The sequence below is a fragment of the Piliocolobus tephrosceles genome, chromosome 8, assembly GCF_002776525.5.
Source record: "Piliocolobus tephrosceles isolate RC106 chromosome 8, ASM277652v3, whole genome shotgun sequence".
Taxonomy (NCBI): domain Eukaryota; kingdom Metazoa; phylum Chordata; class Mammalia; order Primates; family Cercopithecidae; genus Piliocolobus; species Piliocolobus tephrosceles.
Window position 1 is genome coordinate 128,260,615 of NC_045441.1, and position 19,903 is coordinate 128,280,517.

Consider the following 19,903-nt stretch of genomic DNA (forward strand, 5'->3'; position numbering starts at 1 on the left):
TCAAAAACTAAAAAGGAAAGAACAACAGGTAGTGGCAGAAAATAAAAAATGGGGGTGCTCCATCGAACTTAAAGGGGCCTTTCCTTTTCTCCTTAATAACAATCTGGGAGAAAAGAAACTCCCCTTACTGATTTCATCCCTCACTCTGTGGAAGCATTGCTAAACTCACAACACACTTAACATTATGCAATGGGTAGACTAGCTTCATAGGAAGTTTCACTTCTTTTAGCTTATCATGTGACCATCTCTGGATGTAATAAGCTAAATATTGCAACTCTTTTTCCTTCACTTTCAGATGAAACACCACATAATTGCATAACTCTAACTGATAAACTTTTTTTCTCCTAGGACTGATCTGCAAGAGACTTTTCTTACTTAGGCTGATATTGTTTGCTTTACAGATGGATGTCATTTAAAGGATGAATCTGGAACTTACTGTAAAGGTTTACGCAATAGTTTTCTTTAACAGAAGAAATAGAAAGTGCTTACCTTCCAGAAGCCACTTAGATTCACTTCTGTCTTTGTACCACAACTGGGTATTGAAGATGTCATTCGCCATATACAGGTCCTAACCAATTACACACAAAAGTCCCTAAATGACAGCCACATGAATGTCTCATTGTTAAATAATGAAGTTACTCTCTTGAGAAGACTGTATTACAAAATTGTATGATCTTAGACATACTGCAGCCCAAGGAAGAACCTGTGCTATGACAGAAACTGAATGCTGTGTTTATATCCCAGATTAATCAAATAATGTCACCAAAGTAATGACTGATTTGAAAAACTCTAATAATTAACCTTTCAGATCCAAAACACTCTCTAAGCTACCGGTTAAGTAGTTAATTTGGATCTTGGGGACCTTGGTGGCAAAAGCTGTTACGTATTTTAGGAATTATCATAGTTTGTGTTTTGTCTTGCCTTTGTCTACAGAGCTGTTATGGTATTTAACTGCAATTGGGTCAACACACAGCTGAGAAAATTAGAACAAAGACTACTCAGGTAATTGTTTGATTGAAGAGGCAGCCATGTAGCCTGAATCAGGTTCCAGAACTACTTTCTCTTGTTGCTTTATAATTCGGACTTGGTCCTTTCCAATTTCCCCTCCTCCTTGGGATGTGACTGCCAGGAAGGAGCCTTCCTAGTGACATGAGGTTTGATCAAATACACGGCCTGAGAATATAATTCTTCTATAATGCTTTCTCCGAAAGCTTTTGAAGAAAAGGGGAAAATGTGAAAAGAAAATTTCAGCACCTTCCAAACATATTATGCCAAGAGGAAAAGTTAAGCCCTGTAAACTAAATCACAGAACATGGCTGTTTTTCTTCTCTGGTGCATGACTGTTGCTTCCTGATCTTTGTGTTGATGTTATATATTAACCAGATTTTTTATTCTTTATTCAGACTAAATGACGTTGGAGACAGAGACCCTTGTGATTGTTACCTCTTTACAACAGAATATTAAACATCCCCCTTAGAGTGTAATCAATAGTAGTGAATTGAATCTTCTGTGTACGTTAGCCTCATCTAGAAAATGCTGTAATTATGTACAGCACCCCTGTTTTTGGCGATATAAACGACCCTCACCGTTCCCTACACCAGGGAGCACTGATCACCATTCTTTGCTGTCTGTGGTTCCCGGGATAGCCGCCCTCACACTTTGCACTTGAAAAAACTCTTTCAACTGGATCCCTGAGCTTTTTAGGCTGACATTAGTTAACTAACAAGATGTTAGTTGTTCAGTCTGTTAATTCTGAGGGGTTGACCAGAGGTCCTGAAAGGTCCCTTCCAACTCTAACATTTCACGATTTCGTGAATTTAAAGACTAAATTTCGTGAATTTAAAGACTGTATTAACTGGGTTCCGGAGTAAGATAGATAAATTAAGTCATCCAATCGACAAATATTTATTACAGTTCTCTATTGTGTGTAGGTGTATCTGTGGAAATAGGAAACTTTATTTTGATGCACTCCTGCCTCCAAATCACAGAACTACAACTTCTTCAGCAGAAATTTTCCAAGCTTCCCGCACCAGCCAGAGACTAAGATTCTGCGGTGCACGCAGCCAAGGGTTGCTATGGAGTCCAACGCGGGCCAAAACGGAAGTGTCCCTGAAAATTTCCTTCCCAGAAAACTTGCATTTGAAAAAAATGCCATTCCAATTCGCCTTTTCCTAAAGTAAACTCATAAATAGAGACACAACCAAACTTTCGCTCTCAGCACAGAGAACGACGCTCTCCTCCCAAGAGGAACCTCTGCTCTTCCGCGGCAGAAGCTGCACGGAACCAAGAAGCCGCGGGCGCCGGTTCTCCAACGAGCTTTTCTCCCCGACGTACCAGCCTCCCGGCGGGGTTGCCGTGGAGACAGAGCGTCCTGTGTGGATGCGGCGAAACGCTGAGGCGCGGCCTTTGCTGTCTGGAGGGGACTCACGAGACCGGCGTCAAGATGGTTAGTGACTCTGAATAGTGAGGGATTACTTTGAGTAGGTCCTGAGGCTGGCGATTCGAGGTTCCCAGCACACTTCTGTGTAAAGTCTAGGTGTGTCCGCAGAGGGTAATCCCCAGCTCTCCCTGTGTTCCCACGGGGGACAGGGATGCAACTGTAAATACCTCGATGCTTTCTTCCCTCCTGCTTCTCCATTTACCCACATCTAAACCACTCGTGGGTTGGGAAGCAGAGGAAGGGAAAGCTGAGATGACAGAAGCTGTGCAAAAGCATCTCTAGCCAGTGAAGATAAAGTTGGGAGTAGCTGTTTGGTCCTTCCCAAGTATTGGGTGATGGCTCTTCTACTAGAATACCTGTTACAAAGCAAGTTTAAATAGGCTTCCCTGGGGTTCGTTGTTAAGGATTTGATTTATAATTTTTTTTTTTTTGAGACGGAGTCTCGCTCTGTCGCCCTGGCTGGAGTGCAGTGGTGTGATCTCGGCTCACAGCAACCTCCGCCTTCAGGTTCAAGCGTTCTTCTGCCTCAGCCTCCTGAGCAGCTGGGACTACAGGCGCCTGTCACCACGCCCGGCTAATTTTTGTATTTTTAGTAGAGATGCGGTGTCACCATGCTGATCAGGCTGGTCTCGAACTCCTGACCTCCTAATCCGCCCGCCTTGGCCTCCCAAAGTGCTGGGATTACAGGCGTGAGCCACCGTGCCCGGCCTTGACTTACAAACTACTGAGCTGCAACACTCAGTTTAAATCTGATAATCAGAATTGGACCATACAGCTATCTTTGTTTCTTTTACAGATGCTTTCAAGGGCCAAACCTGCTGTAGGCAGAGGCGTACAGCCCACTGACAAAAGAAAGAAGAAAGGTAGGAAGATTCCAAAACTAGAGGAGCTACTTTCAAAAAGAGATTTCACTGGAGCTATTACCCTATTGGAGGTAATGCCCAAAGAACGTTGCTTCTTAGCGTGTGAGTAGGAGACTGTAGATGAATGACTAGGTGAGAATGCTGGTTGCTATGCTGTTGTAATAGGTGCGTGCATTCTGAGGCTTCCTGTACAAATTCCCTGTAAATCTAGTCAGGCACAGATTCCGGATTCTAAGTTAACTATAAACCTGATAACAAATGAACTAAGAAACTAAATTTGGCTGGGCGCGGTGGCTCACGCCTGTAATCCCAGCACTTCGGGAGGCCGAGGCAGGTGGATCACGAGGTCAAGAGATAGAGACCCTGGCCAACATGATGAAACCCCATCTCTTAAGAATACAAAAATTAGCTGGGCATGGTGGCATGCACCTGTAGTCCCAGCTTCTTGGGAGGCTGAGGCTGGAGAATTGCTTGAACCTGGGAGGCGGAGGTTGCAGTGAGCCAAGATCATTGCACTGCACTCCAGCCTGAGTACAAGGCAAGACTCTGTCTCAAAAAACAAACAACCAAACAAACAAACAAAAGAAAAACCTAATTTCTTGAGGGCCACTTTTGAGTATGTTTAGTTTACCAATGGTGATTACAATCTAAAAATGTGAAGGGACATTTAATACAATGTCATTTCACACATTGCTTATCCCAACCCTTGACCAATGTATGATTTTTTTTCCTATTATATGTTCTAAAATTTTGATCAAATTTAAATAATTCTAACATGCGTATGGTTGAAAATATTATAGCCCCAGAAAATATTTCAAATCTCCATGGCAGTAGTTCTCATCTTTTAATAGACATTGGAATTACCTAGGGTACTTAATAAGATATTGATTCCTGGGCTCCTGCTGTAGGTCTGCAGTGGTACTCAGGAATCTACATTTTAAGGTGAGTAGTCTAAGTGCCTCTGATGGAGATGGTCCCAGGAGACTGCGCTTTGAAAAACTGCTTTGTGGGAAGCACATGTTACAGGAGGGTGAAGGGTTGCACCAAAGAATGAAGAGTTCTGACAGCATGGTCTGGTTGTGTTGTGCCACAGTCATTTCTCTTAAAATGCTACTCCATCCATATTACTCTGAATCTACTGTTAATAATTGTTATAATTAGGTTTACATGTATTTCTCCATCTTCCATGTATAGTTCACTTTCTTGTTTTTTCTTTTTTCTTTTTTTGAGATGGACTTTCACTCTTGTCACTCAGGCTAGAGTGCAATGGCGCAATCTCAGCTCACTGCAGCCTACACCTCCCTGGTTCAAGCAATTCTCCTGCCTTAGCCTCCTGAGTAGCTGGGATTACAGATGCCACACCCAGCTAATCTTTTGTATTTTTAGTAGAGATAGGGTTTCACCATGTTGGCCAGGCTTGTCTCAAACTCCTGGGCTCAGGTGATCCACCTGCCTCAGCCTCCCAAAGTGCTGGGATTACAGGCGTGAGCCACTGCCCCCGGCCTAGTTCGCCTTCTTACTAAGTGCTCTGGTATTGAACATGTTGTTTAGCTTTTTAGGCATCAGCCTTCTCATCTTTGCAGTGGGGGAGTTGGCATGGAGAAACCTTCTAGTTCTGTGAATCAGTGGACTGAGTGCTATATATCTATTTTCGTCAGTCTGTTTCCCTCTTTTTTCTCTAAGACAGTGACCACATTTTCCTTATTGTATAACACCAGGTTGCCTTTATTTTATTTTATTTTTGAGATAGGGTCTCATTCTGTCGCCCAGGCTGGAATGCAGTGGCGTGATGGTGGCTCACTGCAGCCTCAACCTCCCAGGGCTCACACCAGTCTTCCACCTCAGCCTCCACGTAGCTGAGACTACAGGCATGTGCCACTATGCCTGGCTAATTTTCATTTGATTGGCTATTTGTGTGTGTGTGTAGAAATGGGGGTCTCACCATGTTGCCCAGGCTGGTCTTGAACTCCTGGGCTCAAGGGATGCTCCTGCTTCTGGCCTCCCAAAATGCTGGGTCTACAGGGCCAGACTGCCTTTAAGTTGGCAGGGAGGCTCTGCTCTTTGCTTATATTCTTAGGTAGTTAGTTGGAGTACCATGCTGTATGGGAATGGAAACTGCTATGGTTTGGGGTGAGGAAGTCTCATGCGCTTTCCTGTAGCTCCAGGGAATTCAGGGAGACCTCACATGCGAATATCTCCAGAATTAAGGCACTATACTCAAATTCATAGCATTTGGTATGAGGAGGATTTCTAATGTTGTAGAGTTAGCTACAGGAGTAAATTCTTAGTCCAGACAAGAAAGTATCAAAGGGATGTCTTCATCTTGTAATGACTGAGGCCCCTTAAGTTCTATAGTGATGCTCTGTAAATATGTGTTGGTTCACTATTTGATTTATCACCCTGTAGAGTGAAAAAAAAATCTTATCTTACCATGGAAATTCAGAATTTTCTGTCAAGATCTCAGTCCTTTCCTCCAAAATAAGGCTTTTCTTTTGTTGGCTGAGGAATTCATAAATACTTGTTCACAATGGACATAAGTGAGGCCAAGTCTTCTGAACATCCTTAACTCTTGTAGACCTGGTAAGCTAGCCTGCTCAAGGGTAATAGAAAGATTTAATGGCTTGTCCTCAGTGAAAGGTTACAACCTATTAGTAAATATATGTGTGTGCTAATGCAATGGGACTGAAGCAGGAGGTTAAATGCAGTAGAGCACAGAGGGTGACAACATGAGCTTTGGAGTCAGGCATTTCTTTAAGTCCCTGACAGCACACATACTGGCCATGTGGCCTTGAGTTCATGGTTCAGCCTCTCTAACCTTCAGTTATTTGGCTCTAAATATTTTACATAATTCTCTTCCTTATATATCACCCAGAATTGTTAGGCAACTCAAATGCTTTCTGGAGTATAATATCAGTAAATACAGAAAGCCAAATGTGAAATATTTGAAAATATAAACTTCTGTGACAATTAGAAGATACTTGTCCTATAGGTATAGGTTTAATTAAACCTCATATTGTCATGCTTCTAATACTTAGATTGCCTGTTGTTCGTTAGTAACCCAACATAGCATTTTTTTTTAAACAGAGAGTTTACTATTCAAATTTTCATGCTTTTTAAATACATTTTTAACCTGAAGTTCAAACGTCATGTTGGGGAAGAAGAAGAGGATACTAATTTGTGGATTGGATATTGTGCCTTTCACCTGGGTGACTACAAGAGAGCTCTGGAGGTTAGTGTAAAAAAAGTTTTTTCCAAACAGAACTGTGTTTAAAATGTTATTAAACTTTATATTATAATAATACACATTCATGGTAAAATTCAAACAATGCAGAAGGAAACAAAAAGAAGTTACCTATTTGCATTCCTCAATTATACTTGTTAATGAAGGCAACCACTGACTTTTTAAAAACTTATGGCTTCAGTAATCATCTATATGTTAATACGTTCTATTACAGTAGTTCCCCCTTGTCTATGGTTTTGCTTCCCGAGGTCAATCTGAGTTACCCAAGGTCAATCTCAGTCTAAAAATAGGTGAGGACAGTATAATAAGATATTTTCAAAGAGAGAGAGAGAGAGCAAAAGAGACCACACCCTCATAACTTTTATTACCATATATTGTTATAGTTCTGTTATCCATTATTGGTGTTAATCTCTTATTGTGCCGAACTTATAAATTAAACTTTATCATAGGTGTGTATGTATAGGAAGAAAACATAGTATATATAAGATTCAGTACTATCCAAGATTTCAGGCATCTACTAAGGATCTTTAAACATATCCCCTGTGGGTAAAGGAGGGCTACTGTATATGTACATGTATCTTGTGTACTTTGTACTTTTACATGCATACTAATGAGATTGTACAACATATTGGTATTAGCATTTATTTATTTATTTTTTATTTTATTTTTTTTTATTTTTGAGACGGAGTCTCGCTCTGTCGCCCAGGCTGGAGTGCAGTGGCGTGATCTGGGCTTACTGCAAGCTCCGCCTCCTGGGTTCAGGCCATTCTCCTGCCTCAGCCTCCCGAGTAGCTGGGACTAGAGGCGCCCGCCACCGTGCCCAGCTAATTTTTTTGTATTTTTTTTAGTAGAGACGGGGTTTCACCGTGGTCTCGATCTCCTGACCTTGTGATCCGCCTGCCTTGGCCTCCCAAAGTGCTGGGATTACAGGCGTGAGCCACCGCGCCCGGCCGGTATTAGCATTTATTAAGTAAATCTTCAGAAAAGGAAAATTAAGCCATTTTGATAAAAACTTTCATGAGTCTTCTCTCAAGAGAATTTCACTTTTCCTTTGCTTGGTTATTTTTAGACATAGGAATGATTATATTTATATTTTTACAAGTAGAATTGTTTTGGAGAAATTGTTTTTCTTGGTCATTGTAAACCCTACCCATCTACAATAATTAATCAGTGGGATTATGGATTTACTTTCTTTTTTTTTTTTTTTTTTTTTTGAGATGGAGTCTTGCTCTGTCACCCAGGCTAGAGTGCAGTGGCGCGATCTCGACTCACTGCAAGCTCTGCCTCCTGGGTTCAAGCGATTCCCCTGCTTCATATCACCCCCGCCCGGGGAAGCTGGGACTACGGGTGTGCGCCACCATGCCCGGCTAATTTTTTTGTGTGTTTTAGTAGAGATGGGGTTTCACCATGTTGGTCAGGATGGTCTCAATCTCCTAACCTCGTGATCTGCCCGCCTCAGTCTCCCAAAGTGCTGGGATTACAGGCGTGAGCCACCACTCCCAGCCACATTTCCTACATATTCTCATTCCCAAGATGTAATCTAAGCAAATTTGAAGAACCTCCATAACTAAAATGAAAATATTCGAGGACAGGTAATGAGGAGGCGAAATGAAGAACAAAGGAACAAAGTTGGTGAAGGGAAAGGGAAGATGTGAAAAGGACAGAATAGAGGCTGGCAGTATTTGTAAAAGGCATAGGAGGATAGAAAGAACAACCCACATGTAGTAAGAAAATGAAATAAAGGCACCTGGGAAAGACTGATTAAAAAGTGAGAGTATATGGAAAATGTCGTTGACAAAGTGAGTCTCAGAAAGTATCCTTGGCAGGAAAAACAAAACATTTTAAAAATATGAAGACTCCCTCGATGCCAAAAAGGCCAGAAAGCAATTAGAATGAAATGAAACTTGTCGTATATTAAAGCCATCAGATTTTAAGTTAACTGAACGTGTGAATTTCTTTTTTTTTTTTTTTTTTTGAGACAGAGTCTGGCTCTGTCGCCCAGGCTGGGGTGCAGTGGCCAGATCTCAGCTCACTGCAAGCTCCGCCTCCTGGGTTTACGCCATTCTCCTGCCTCAGCCTCCTGAGTAGCTGGAACTACAGGCGCCTGCCACCTCGCCCGGCTAGTTTTTTGTATTTTTTAGTAGAGACTGGGTTTCACCATGTTAGCCAGGATGGTCTCGATCTCCTGACCTGGTGATCCACCCGTCTCGGCCTCCCAAAGTGCTGGGATTACAGACTTGAGCCACCGCGCCCAGCGAACGTGTGAATTTCTTAAAGGGTATCTTGTATGTCTTTTTAAGTTAGCAGAAATAAAATGTTTCAGTTACTTTTTGTTTCTGTTGTTTGTTAGTCCCTATCAGTATTAATTGGGAGACAAAAACCACAAGTATAAGATTATATGGACAATAGCCCTGCAGATATAGGATTGAGCTTTAGCTTCAGCATTTAACCTTTTCAGGTATAGAATAATTGCAGAGCATGTAGGATTCCCTAAATGTGAAGTTACTTAATCTCAGTATGAAATCCTATTCCATTATGGAAGAATGGCCCATCAATTGCTTTGCTGCCAAAACGAGATCACTGCTTACTATGTATTTCAGGAATATGAAAACGCTACAAAAGAGGAAAATTGTAATTCTGAAGTCTGGGTGAACCTAGCTTGCACCTACTTCTTTCTTGGGATGTATAAACAAGCTGAAGCAGCTGGATTTAAAGGTAAAGGTGCTCTTATATCTGATATTCTTCATTCATAGTGAAGAGTCGTTTTGAAGATTTTAAAACTTAATGTATTCCTTTTTCTCTTGAGAAAAAAAAATTGATATTAGAGAGCTAAAAAAATAGCTTTAGTTCTCAAAGAATATTGGATTTGAGTAACGATGTTTAAAGAGATTTAGTGCTACACCCCACCAGGCTACAGCCAAAAAGCAGAAGGACAAAAGAAGAAAAAGGGCCAGGTGTCTTTCTTAGGCCCCATCACGGGAGGATGGGCATGCTGTTAGTGGTAGTTAGGTATAGTTTTTTTCAGGCTATTATGGCTGTGAACTTTATGGCTGCTTTTCCTGTTTCTTTTTTCTTTTTTCTTTTTTTTGAGATGGAGTCTCGCTCTGTGGCCCAGGCTGGAGTGCAGTGGCTGGATCTCAGCTCACTGCAAGCTCCGCCTCCCGGGTTCACGCCATTCTCCTGCCTCAGCCTCCTGAGTAGCTGGAACTACAGGCGGTTTCACCATGTTAGCCAGGATGGTCTCGATCTCCTGACCTCATGATCCGCCCGTCTTGGCCTCCCAAAGTGCTGGGATTACAGGCTTGAGCCACTGCGCCTGGCCCTGCTTTTCCTGTTTCTAAGTGAGAAACCCAGAAATTTCAGTTTGAAGAATCCAGAAATCATCCCTTCTGCTTTCTTACATACGATATTCATCTCAGGACAACTGTACTCAAATTTGAAAATAAGAATAAAAGGGAAACATGGTAGAAAAAGTTAAAGATGGCTGGGCGCAGTGGCTCACACCTGTAATCCCAGCACTTTGGGAGGCCAAGGCGGGCAGATCACCTGAGGTCAGGAGTTCGAGACCAGCCTGACCAACATGGAGAAACCCCATCTCTACTAAAAATACAAAATTAACCAGGTGTGGTGGCTCATGCTTGTAATCCCAGCTACTCGGGAGGCTGAGGCAGGAGAATCGCTTGAACCCGGGAGACGGAGGTTGCAGTGAGCTGAGATCGAGCCATTGCACTCCAGTTTGGGCAACAAGAGTGAAACTCCATCTCAAAAAAAAAAAAAAGTTAATTAAAGGATGAACCAAATTAAGTTCAAGGAAATACAGAGAAAGTGGGTACTGTAATGTTTGATAGGGAAGAATGTATTCGAGGTAGAATTAATTTATACATATAAAGAATTTTAGCCGGGCGCGGTGGCTCAAGCCTGTAATCCCAGCACTTTGGGAGGCCGAGACGGGCGGATCACGAGGTCAGGAGATCGAGACCATCCTGGCTAACACTGTGAAACCCCGTCTCTACTAAAAAATACAAAAAACTAGCCGGGCGAGGTGGCGGGTGCCTGTAGTCCCAGCTACTCGGGAGGCTGAGGCAGGAGAATGGCGTAAACCCGGGAGGCGGAGCTTACAGTGAGCTGAGATCCGGCCACTGCACTCCAGCCCGGGAGACAGAACCAGACTCCATCTCAAAAAAAAAAAAAAAAAAAAAAAAAAAAAAGAATTTTAGCCCAAATTCATGGTAGACATGGAACTTGAAGACTTTTTTTTTTTTTAATACTTTAAGTTCTAGGGTACATGTGCAGAACGTGCAGGCTTGTTACATATGTATACATGTGCCATGTTGGTGTGCTGCACCCATTAACTCGTCATTTACATTAGGTATATCTCCTAATGCTATCCCTCCCCCCACCTTTTTTTTTTTTAAAGACATGGTCTCACTATGTTGCCCAAGCTGGAGTACAGTGGCTATTCATAGGTGTGCGCATAGCATGCTGTAGCTTCAAACTCCTGGGTTCAAGCCATCCTCTAGCCCCAGCCTCCTGAGTAGCTGAGACTGCAGACAATGCCCGCCACCACGCCCAGCAAAGCCTTTCTTGATTTGTACCCAAATTATTTCATATGTACCAATGTAGTTTTTCCTAATTTAGTTATTAGGTCCTTAATGTTACTTACTTTATCTTATATTTCTAGGCTTTATCTGTGCTAAGAACAGTGTTAAACACATATAAGGTGATCACGGTAGCTATCTCTATTTCCATATAGTTTTTTTCTTTTTTTCTTTCTTATACATTGAAGTAGGACTTTTTCTGTAAAAGAGATAGAATCGGGTATCCAGAATCAGAAAGTTTTCCAAGAGTGCAAAGGAGATTTGGAACTTAAAAGCTGTTAACATTTTTGCTTGACTGCCTGTTTCAGTATGGCACATAATTATGCTAGAAAGTCTGTGGAATAGAGACCGGGCTAGTATTTAGGAAAATATGGCAGTATAATTGTGGAAAAGGAGATACCAGAAGGAATTAACAAAGAATACTGGGACTAAGAGGTGAATGAGAGTGGATTCATGCACACATTGAGATGACCATGGGTGTCTATTACCACTGTTTGGTTTGGTATATGAACAACACAGAGGTGGGCTGTTGCTATAACCATGCATGTGGAGTATTGTATTGTGGATCACCGTAATAGGATCGGGTAGAACAACCAGTGGAGAAGAGCAGAATCTTAGCACATTTCTCTTCTAGTTCTTGATGCTGTTTCTGCTACTGCAGGTGGAGACCAGACTCAAACAATATGTATTCTTTTTTTTTTTTTTTTGAGACGGAGTCTCTGTTGCCCAGGCTGGAGTGCAGTGGCGTGATCTTGGCTCACTGCAAGGTCCACCTCCTGGATTCATGCCATTCTTCTGCCTCAGCCTCCCGAGCAGCTGGGACTACAGGCACCCCGCACCACGCCTGGCTAGTTTTTTGTATTTTTTAGTAGAGATGGGGTTTCACCGTGTTAGCCAGGATGGTCTCGATCTCCTGACCTCATGATCCACCCACCTCGGCCTCCCACAGTTCTGGGATTACAGGCGTGAGCCACCGCGCCCGGCCAACAATATGTATTCTAGCAGAGACATATTAAGATCAGATAAATAAGGATTTGGGAAGATTCGTCCGAGTCTCATTTCATTCCTACAAGGGACTGCTAGACTATTGAGTTCTTTAATAAGCAACTTGGATTTTTTTTCAGCTTCAAAAAGCCGACTCCAAAACCGCCTCCTCTTCCACTTGGCTCACAAGGTATTTATGTTCTCATTTCACATTTTTTTGTTTTAAAAATATTTTTATTTTTCTTCTTTCTTGTTACTAACACTAGTGAGAGATAATTAATTAGAAATTCTTGTTAATGGTTTTCTAGAACAAGCGGAATATAACTGTTAATTGTATAGGATATTCTCCTCTATCAATGTTCTTTACCCTCTGAATTTATTCAGATATGTTAGGTTTTATTTCTCCTTAAGCAACAGTCATATAAGAAGTTTAGACTGGGCATGGTCGCTCACGCCTGTAATCCCAGCACTTTGGGAGGCTGAAGTGGGTGGATCACCTGAAGTCAGGAGTTCGAGACCAGCTTGGCTAACATGGTGAAACCGTGAGTCTATAGTCGGGCTTGGTGGTGCACTCCTTTAATACCAGCTACTGAGGAGTCTGAGGCAGGAGAATCAGTTGAACCCAGGAGGCGGGGGTTGCAGTGAACCTAGATCGTGTCACTGCACTCCAGCCTGGGCAACAGAGCGAGACTCTGTCTCAGAAAAAAAAAGAAGTTTAATTTGTGTCAACTATCCTATTATCTCTTAGGAAACAGACTCAGAATCAACTTGTCCTGACTCCTAGAAATAAATATACACTTTTCAGAATTGCTGTATGGTAATTATTTTGATAATGATAAAATTATTTTTTAATTCATTTAAAAAATTGTTTTATAGCATTCCACCAAATGCATCATATGTGCCATTATTTATTCAACATTTCCTAGTTATTTGACTTTTAGATTATTTATAATTTTAAAAATTTATAAAAATGTCATTCTGAACATCCTAGAAATGGACATACCTATTGGGTATGAGCAACTTTAAAACTTTTAATTGATATTGCTAAGTTGCTTTACAGAAAGTTTAATCATCCACAGGCATTATATGAAAATAATTATTTTTGGTACATTTAGAAATTCCACATCACAATTGTCACTTTGTCTCTTTCTCTTTTTAGTTTTGCTTTACATGTTTTTCAGACTGTCATTAAGTGCACACAAACTTAGAATTGCTAGTAGACTGTCTAGCAATAGTGTCTTCCTAGTAGACTAAAACATATATTATCATGAAATAGCTCTCATCTCTAAAAGATTTCTCTTTGTCATATTTGTAAGCTATACTAGCTCTTTTGGTAGCATTTGCCTATTATATCTCTCATCTATTCTTTTACTTTCTACCTTTCCATGTCCTTAAATTTAAGGTGACTCTTATAAACAGCATATAAATGAGTTTTGTGGGTTTTAAAATCCAGTTAAAATCTTTTTTTTTTTTTTTGAAACGGAGTCTCGCTCTGTCGCCCAGGCTGGAGTGCAGTGGCCGGATCTCAGCTCACTGCAAGCTCTGCCCCCCGGGTTTACGCCATTCTCCTGCCTCAGCCTCCCGAGTAGCTGGGACTACAGGCGCCCGCTACCTCGCCCGGCTAGTTTTTTGTATTTTTTAGTAGAGACGGGGTTTCACCGTGTTAGCCAGGATGGTCTCCATCTCCTGACCTTGTGATCCGCCTGTCTCGGCCTCCCAAAGTGCTGGGATTACAGGCTTGAGCCACTGCACCCGGCCTAAAATCTTTATTTAAAAGAAACCTCTAGTATATAATCCATTTACTTAATGTATTTACAAATACGGTTAGCTTTGTAACTACCATTCTGTTATTAGTTCTCTGTTTGCCCAGCTGGTCCATGTGGTCTATGTTCCTTTTTCTCTCCTTTCTTGTCTTTTTTTGGATTGATTTTTAAAACTATATATTTCTCCTCAATAGGCTTGCTAGTTATGTACATTCTTAACATTATTTTAGCAGTTACCATGTGTCTTTTGCATACTAAAAAGTTTGATATTAATTAGTACTTTTACCAATTTCTAGAAAATTAAAGGACCTTAGATCATTTAAACTAATTTACTCTCCATCTTATGTACAAATTTGAAATATATTTTAAGTGTCTATATGTTTCTAATCCCATAAGACTGTTTTATTACTATTTTATGCAGTGAATATTCATTTATTATTAGTCATATTTATCCTGTCCATTGCTCTTCATTTCTTCTTGCATGTTTGTGCTCCTATCTAAAATCATTTTCCATTTGAGGAATTTCCTTTAATATTTCCTTTAGTGGTGATGAATTCTCTCAGTTTTTGTCTAAACATATTTTTATTTGACTATCTTTTTTAAACCATTTTTTTCTCAGTGTAGAGTTCTAGGTAGGTAATTATTTTTGCTCAGCATTTTGAAGATGTTGCTTTATTGCTTCCTAGGACCTTGTCTCTACTGAGACGTTAGCCATCAGTCTTACTGTTGCTCCTGTGAAGATGGTTTTTTCTGATCATGTTTAAGATTTATACGTTGGTTTTTGTTATTAGCACTTTTCCTATCGTATTCCCAGATACGGTTTTCTTTATATTACACTGCATCAGGTTCATAGTGCTTGCTCGAGGTTTTTTCTTTTTTTAATTAAAAAAATCCTTGGTCATTATTACTTCAAATTTTGCTTCTACTCTATACTCTTCTTTCCTTTTAGGCTCCCAGTAACATGTAGGTATGTAGACCTTTAATTTGTATCACATGTAAACATTTTGTCACATTTTCTATATATTTCCTGCAGAAATTTATTTTACTCATCATCATTCTTCAGCTGTCTAATCAGCTATTCCATTTATCTATTTTGTTCTTCATTTCAGTTATTGTATTATTTTTAGAAATCACATTTTATTACTTTTTAAATTTCTAATTTCCAGTTAAAATTTCCTAATTTTTAATTTAATTTCTTAAACATATTAATAACAGTTATTTTTAAAATCCATGTCTAGTAATTCCTATAGTGTATCTCTGGACAGCTGTTTCTTGATTTTCAGTCAAATGTTCTTACCTCCTGGTTTGCTTGGCAATATTGTGTTTAATGCCGGCTATTGTATATTAAAATATATAGAGATAATTTGAGTATCTGGATGATTTTGTCTTCTTCCAGAGAGGATTTAGAATTTACTTTTACTTCTGGCAAGCACATAGAAAAGGGGCAAATCAACAGATACCTGTCAGAGATTACAACGATTTGAAGCTGGTCTGTTTCCATTTTACCTCTGTTTCTAGGGTAGCTTTCCAGGGGTCCCAACTGATAACTTGGTGGGCCCCAATCTCTATTTTTTTTTGTCCATTAAGCCCATAAGACTCCTTGAAGCTCTACTTAGTTTTCAGCAACTCAGCCACCAATTGAGAATTGGTAGGTACCATTAGAGAAAAAATGGTACTAAATATCAGAATCACCTCTTTGCACTTTTGTTCTGCTTGGGATCTTGGTATCTCAAGTCTTCACTCACTTGCTAGCTCTATGAACTCTTCACACAGATTTTTTTTTGTCGTTTTTTTGAGACAGGATTTCACTCCCAGTCACCCAGGCTGGAGTGCAATGGCGCCATCTCAGCTTACTATAACCTCTGCCTCCCAGGCTCGAGCAATCCTTGTGCCTCAGCCTCCCAAGTAATTGAGATTACAAGTGTGCACCACCATGCCCAGCTAATTTTTGTAGAGACAGGGTTTCACCTTGTTGCCCAGGCTGGTCTCTCGTACCTGAGCTCAAGTGATCTGCTCACCTCAGCCTCTCAGAGTGCTGGGATTACAGGCGTGAGCCACTGCCCCGGCCCTTCTTACACAGATTTTTCAGTAGTTTTTAAGATTTTCTAGGTGTTTTTGGTGGGAGCACTGCATACTACAAGCTTCTCTAATATTATTTAGTAGTGAAAGTCTTTGATTGAATTTAAATAAATATATTTTACTGTGTTTTTCTTCTGATTACAAAAATAATACGTTTATCATAGTACTTTTAGGAAATAACAAAATACACACAAAAATCAAGATTTCCTGTAAGACTGCCACTTAAAGCTAACACTATAATATTTTACTCTCTTTTCTGCCAGTCTATAAAAAATTTGTATTTTTATGTGTGTATATATATATATGTATATATTTATATTGCCAAATTTGGATCATAGTATATATTCTGTTTTATAACCAGGCTTTTCACTTAAAAGTGTATCATAAACATTTTTCCATGTAACTAGATAGTCTACAGAATACAATTCTTTACAAAATTTTTAAGCTAATAAGTCATTCTCTGTATCAGGCAGTAGTGAGCAATCTACATATTAAGGGTCACTGTCAAAAATATATCTGTTCTGCCCCATATATAAGCAAAAGGCAACTAATATTTGCAGCAGCCATCTAACAAAATAAGCATTATAAGGTTGGAATAGAATTCTGACAATCTCAAACAACAACAACGTATGGTAACTGAAGAAAGGATGAAAAAATGTTGAGCAGGAAATTAAAAATTGAATTCACTAAGTTACATGATGAGAGGTACATGTTGATTCCCTATTGTCTACCAAACAGAATGAGATATGAAAGAACAGATTGGCTAGGCACAGTGGCTCATGCCTGTAATCCCAGCACTTTGGGAGGCCAAGGCGGGCCGATCACAAGGTCAGGAGTTCAAGACTAGCTTGGCCAACATGGTGAAACCCCATCTCTATTAGATACAAAAACTTAGCCAGGTGTGGTGGCATGCACCTGTAATCCCAGTGACTCGGGAGGCTGAGGCTGGAGAATTGCTTGAACCCAGGAGGCAGAGGTTTCAGTGAGCCGAGAATGTGCCATTGCACTCCAGCCTGGGGGACAGGGCAAGACTCCATCTCAAAAAAAAAAAAAAAAAAAAGAAAGAACAGATTAAAAATGTTACCAGGTGTTAGTAAAGAGACTAGACGGAAAATAAAAGGAAAGGGAGAAAATATAAAGAAAAGATAAGGGGAGGGGTCAAATAATACTAACTATAACCTAAGTGCTTTCTACTGTGGTTGTCAAGCTATGCCTCCCAAGGCTATTTGCATTCTTTCTTTTTTTTGAGACGGAGGAGTCTCGCTCTGTCGCCCAGGCTGGAGTGCAGTGGCCGGATCTCAACTCTCTGCAATCTCTCTCTCCCGGGTTCACACCATTCTCCTGCCTCAGCCTCCCGAGCAGCTGGGACTACAGGTGCCCACCACCTCACCCGGCTAGTTTTTTGTATTTTTAGTAGAGACGGGGTTTCACCGTGTTAGCCAGGATGGTCTCGATCTCCTGACCTTGTGATCCACCCGTCTCGGCCTCCCAAAGTGCTGGGATTACAGGCTTGAGCCACCGCGCCCGGCCTTGCATTCTTTCTTTGCAGAGGAAATGAAATAGAAGACAAGGAACCTAAGGGAAATAGGAAGAAGAGAGACACAATGGCTACAGAAGGAAGAGTTAAAATCTCTATCACATAGATACTGATTTCTCTAGCAACACTAATGTGAATCTTTACATGTCTTTTCCACTCTCACAATTTTAGTTTAATGATGAGAAAAAATTGATGAGCTTTCATCAAAATCTTCAGGATGTCACAGAAGATCAACTCAGTTTGGCCTCAATCCACTATATGCGATCTCACTACCAAGAAGCTATTGATATATATAAGCGAATACTGCTAGATAACAGGTCTGTGTCCTTTTATGCCTACTTTACATTTTTTTCATTTTTTTAGTTTCTTCTGTAACTAGTTTGAGAATCTAATGTCCTCTGGATCTAGTACCACCATGCGTTCAAATCTGTTTAGTTGATAATTTGGTGAGATTAAGAAATAGATATTGTCTAAATCAGGCTTTCTCTACCTTTTTTTGCATTATCACCCTTCTAAAAGACTCTTCCCCCAATTGCCCTCCGATGAAATTTTAATATACTGATATATATATATTAATATATATCCATGTATGTACTATATGTATAACTGTGCTTTACATATTAAATGAATATGATTTTTTCATCCTCCCATAAGAACCAATTTTTCCCCTTTGGGGGTGATATTGATATTACCCCTGTTGAAATGTATGGTCTAGATGTATCAAACTTAGTGTTATAGTTACATTGTAGGTAACTTGCTGACAAAATTAGATACAAACCATTCTTAAGAATTTACATTCCAACTTTATCACTAAACACTTGGCCTCTCTCTCCCTTCCCAAAAATATCTCATCCCCCTTCCTTCCATCTTCTTTTGCATTACCTCCTACTTGCTTCCATTTCCAGCCATCAAGCCTACGTGTCTTGTCTGTTGGTCTTCTCTGTGGAGTGTACTTGTGTTTATGTTCAATTATCACATATATTAGTTTTTCAGTATGAACAGCATGAACTTTCCCTTTCTTCTCTAGTTGTCATCCTTCACTCTACTTATATCAAAACACCCAAATATTGCAATGCAAAAAGAAAATAATTATACTGATTATATCTTATTCTCTTTCTTCCTAAGGCAGATTCATGAACTGTCCTCTTTGCCTTGTCCGTTTGAGCTTTGTAATTTGACATTTCTGTGAAGTAGACTTAAATGGTTAACCCTAATTATTTCATCTAATAGGGAATACCTTGCCCTCAATGTTTACGTGGCCCTCTGCTACTACAAGTTGGATTACTATGATGTGTCTCAAGAAGTTTTGGCTGTTTACCTTCAGCAAATTCCTGATAGTACCATCGCACTCAATCTTAAAGCCTGTAATCATTTTCGCCTTTACAATGGCAGAGCAGCTGAGGTATTGATGGAAGTGTGTTTTTAATGTACTTCATTCCAATTTGAATTACTTTATACTTTCCAAGTTATTCATGAAACTCTACTATCTGTAAGTCTTGATTAATATCCCTTTGTCATTGCCAGTGTGATTCTATAAGAACATAATTATATGTTTATTAGATATTCTAAAAAGAATGTTGACTTCTGAATTCTGTGTGTTATGTCCATTAAATTGTAGATGATTTTACTGAGATGCCTTACATTTAAAACCAAATGTTTATGTTTAAAACCAAATGCTTCTGGCCAGGCACTGTGCCTCATGCCTGTAATCCCAGCACTTTGGGAGGCCGAGGCAGGCAGATCACTTGAAGCCAGGAGTTTGAGACCAGCCTAGCCAACATGGCCCCATCTCTACTAAAAATACAAAAAATTAGCCAGGTGTGGTGGCACATGCCTGTAATCCCAGCTACTCGGGGGGTGGGGGGTGGGCAGAGGTTGCAGTGAGCCGAGATTGAGCCACTGCACTCCAGCCTAGGCGACAAAGTGAGACGCTGTCTCAAAAAAAACAAAAAACAAATGCTTCAGCTTCTTCCTCTAAAATATGTGTGTGGCTCTGCGATTGAATGTCACCAACATACATCCAGTAAACCACATTAGAAACCTGGCATATCTGTTGCTCTCTTCTTCATCTCCATGTAATCATCCCTTAGTTCCTATCAGCTGTACATCCTAGATAGCTCTTTTATCTATCCCTTCTTCTCCTTGGCTACTATTCTAATCCAGGAGTTTCTCACCTCTTATTTTGGCCCTTTAAATAGTGTTCCTGCTTTTAGTCAGTCTTGTTATCTTCAGTTCAACCACTGAATTTATTCCACAGGCCATATTCTCTTACCACCATAGCTTCGTGTGCAGCATTCTCCCTCCTGGAATGATTTCCTTCTTTCTCTGCTTGGTACACGTCAACTTCTTTTTTAAGGTTAGCCCAAGAGGCAAAAATGGTGGACGTTTTTTTTTTTTT

At 40.3% G+C, this 19,903-nt stretch overlaps 1 protein-coding gene across 1 annotated transcript in view; it reads left to right on the plus strand.

Moving 5' to 3' along the window:
* The first annotated feature begins 2,286 nt into the window (after positions 1-2,286).
* TTC26 (tetratricopeptide repeat domain 26) overlaps positions 2,287-19,903 on the plus strand; it is a 77,118-nt gene continuing 59,501 nt past the window's right edge. The window contains exons 1-7 of the mRNA XM_026456359.1: positions 2,287-2,446; positions 3,237-3,374; positions 6,440-6,532; positions 9,145-9,259; positions 12,267-12,316; positions 17,677-17,822; positions 18,736-18,907. Of these exons, the coding sequence (XP_026312144.1) occupies positions 2,444-2,446; positions 3,237-3,374; positions 6,440-6,532; positions 9,145-9,259; positions 12,267-12,316; positions 17,677-17,822; positions 18,736-18,907 (717 nt within the window). The 5' untranslated portion in view covers positions 2,287-2,443. The remainder of the gene's footprint in view (positions 2,447-3,236; positions 3,375-6,439; positions 6,533-9,144; positions 9,260-12,266; positions 12,317-17,676; positions 17,823-18,735; positions 18,908-19,903) is intronic.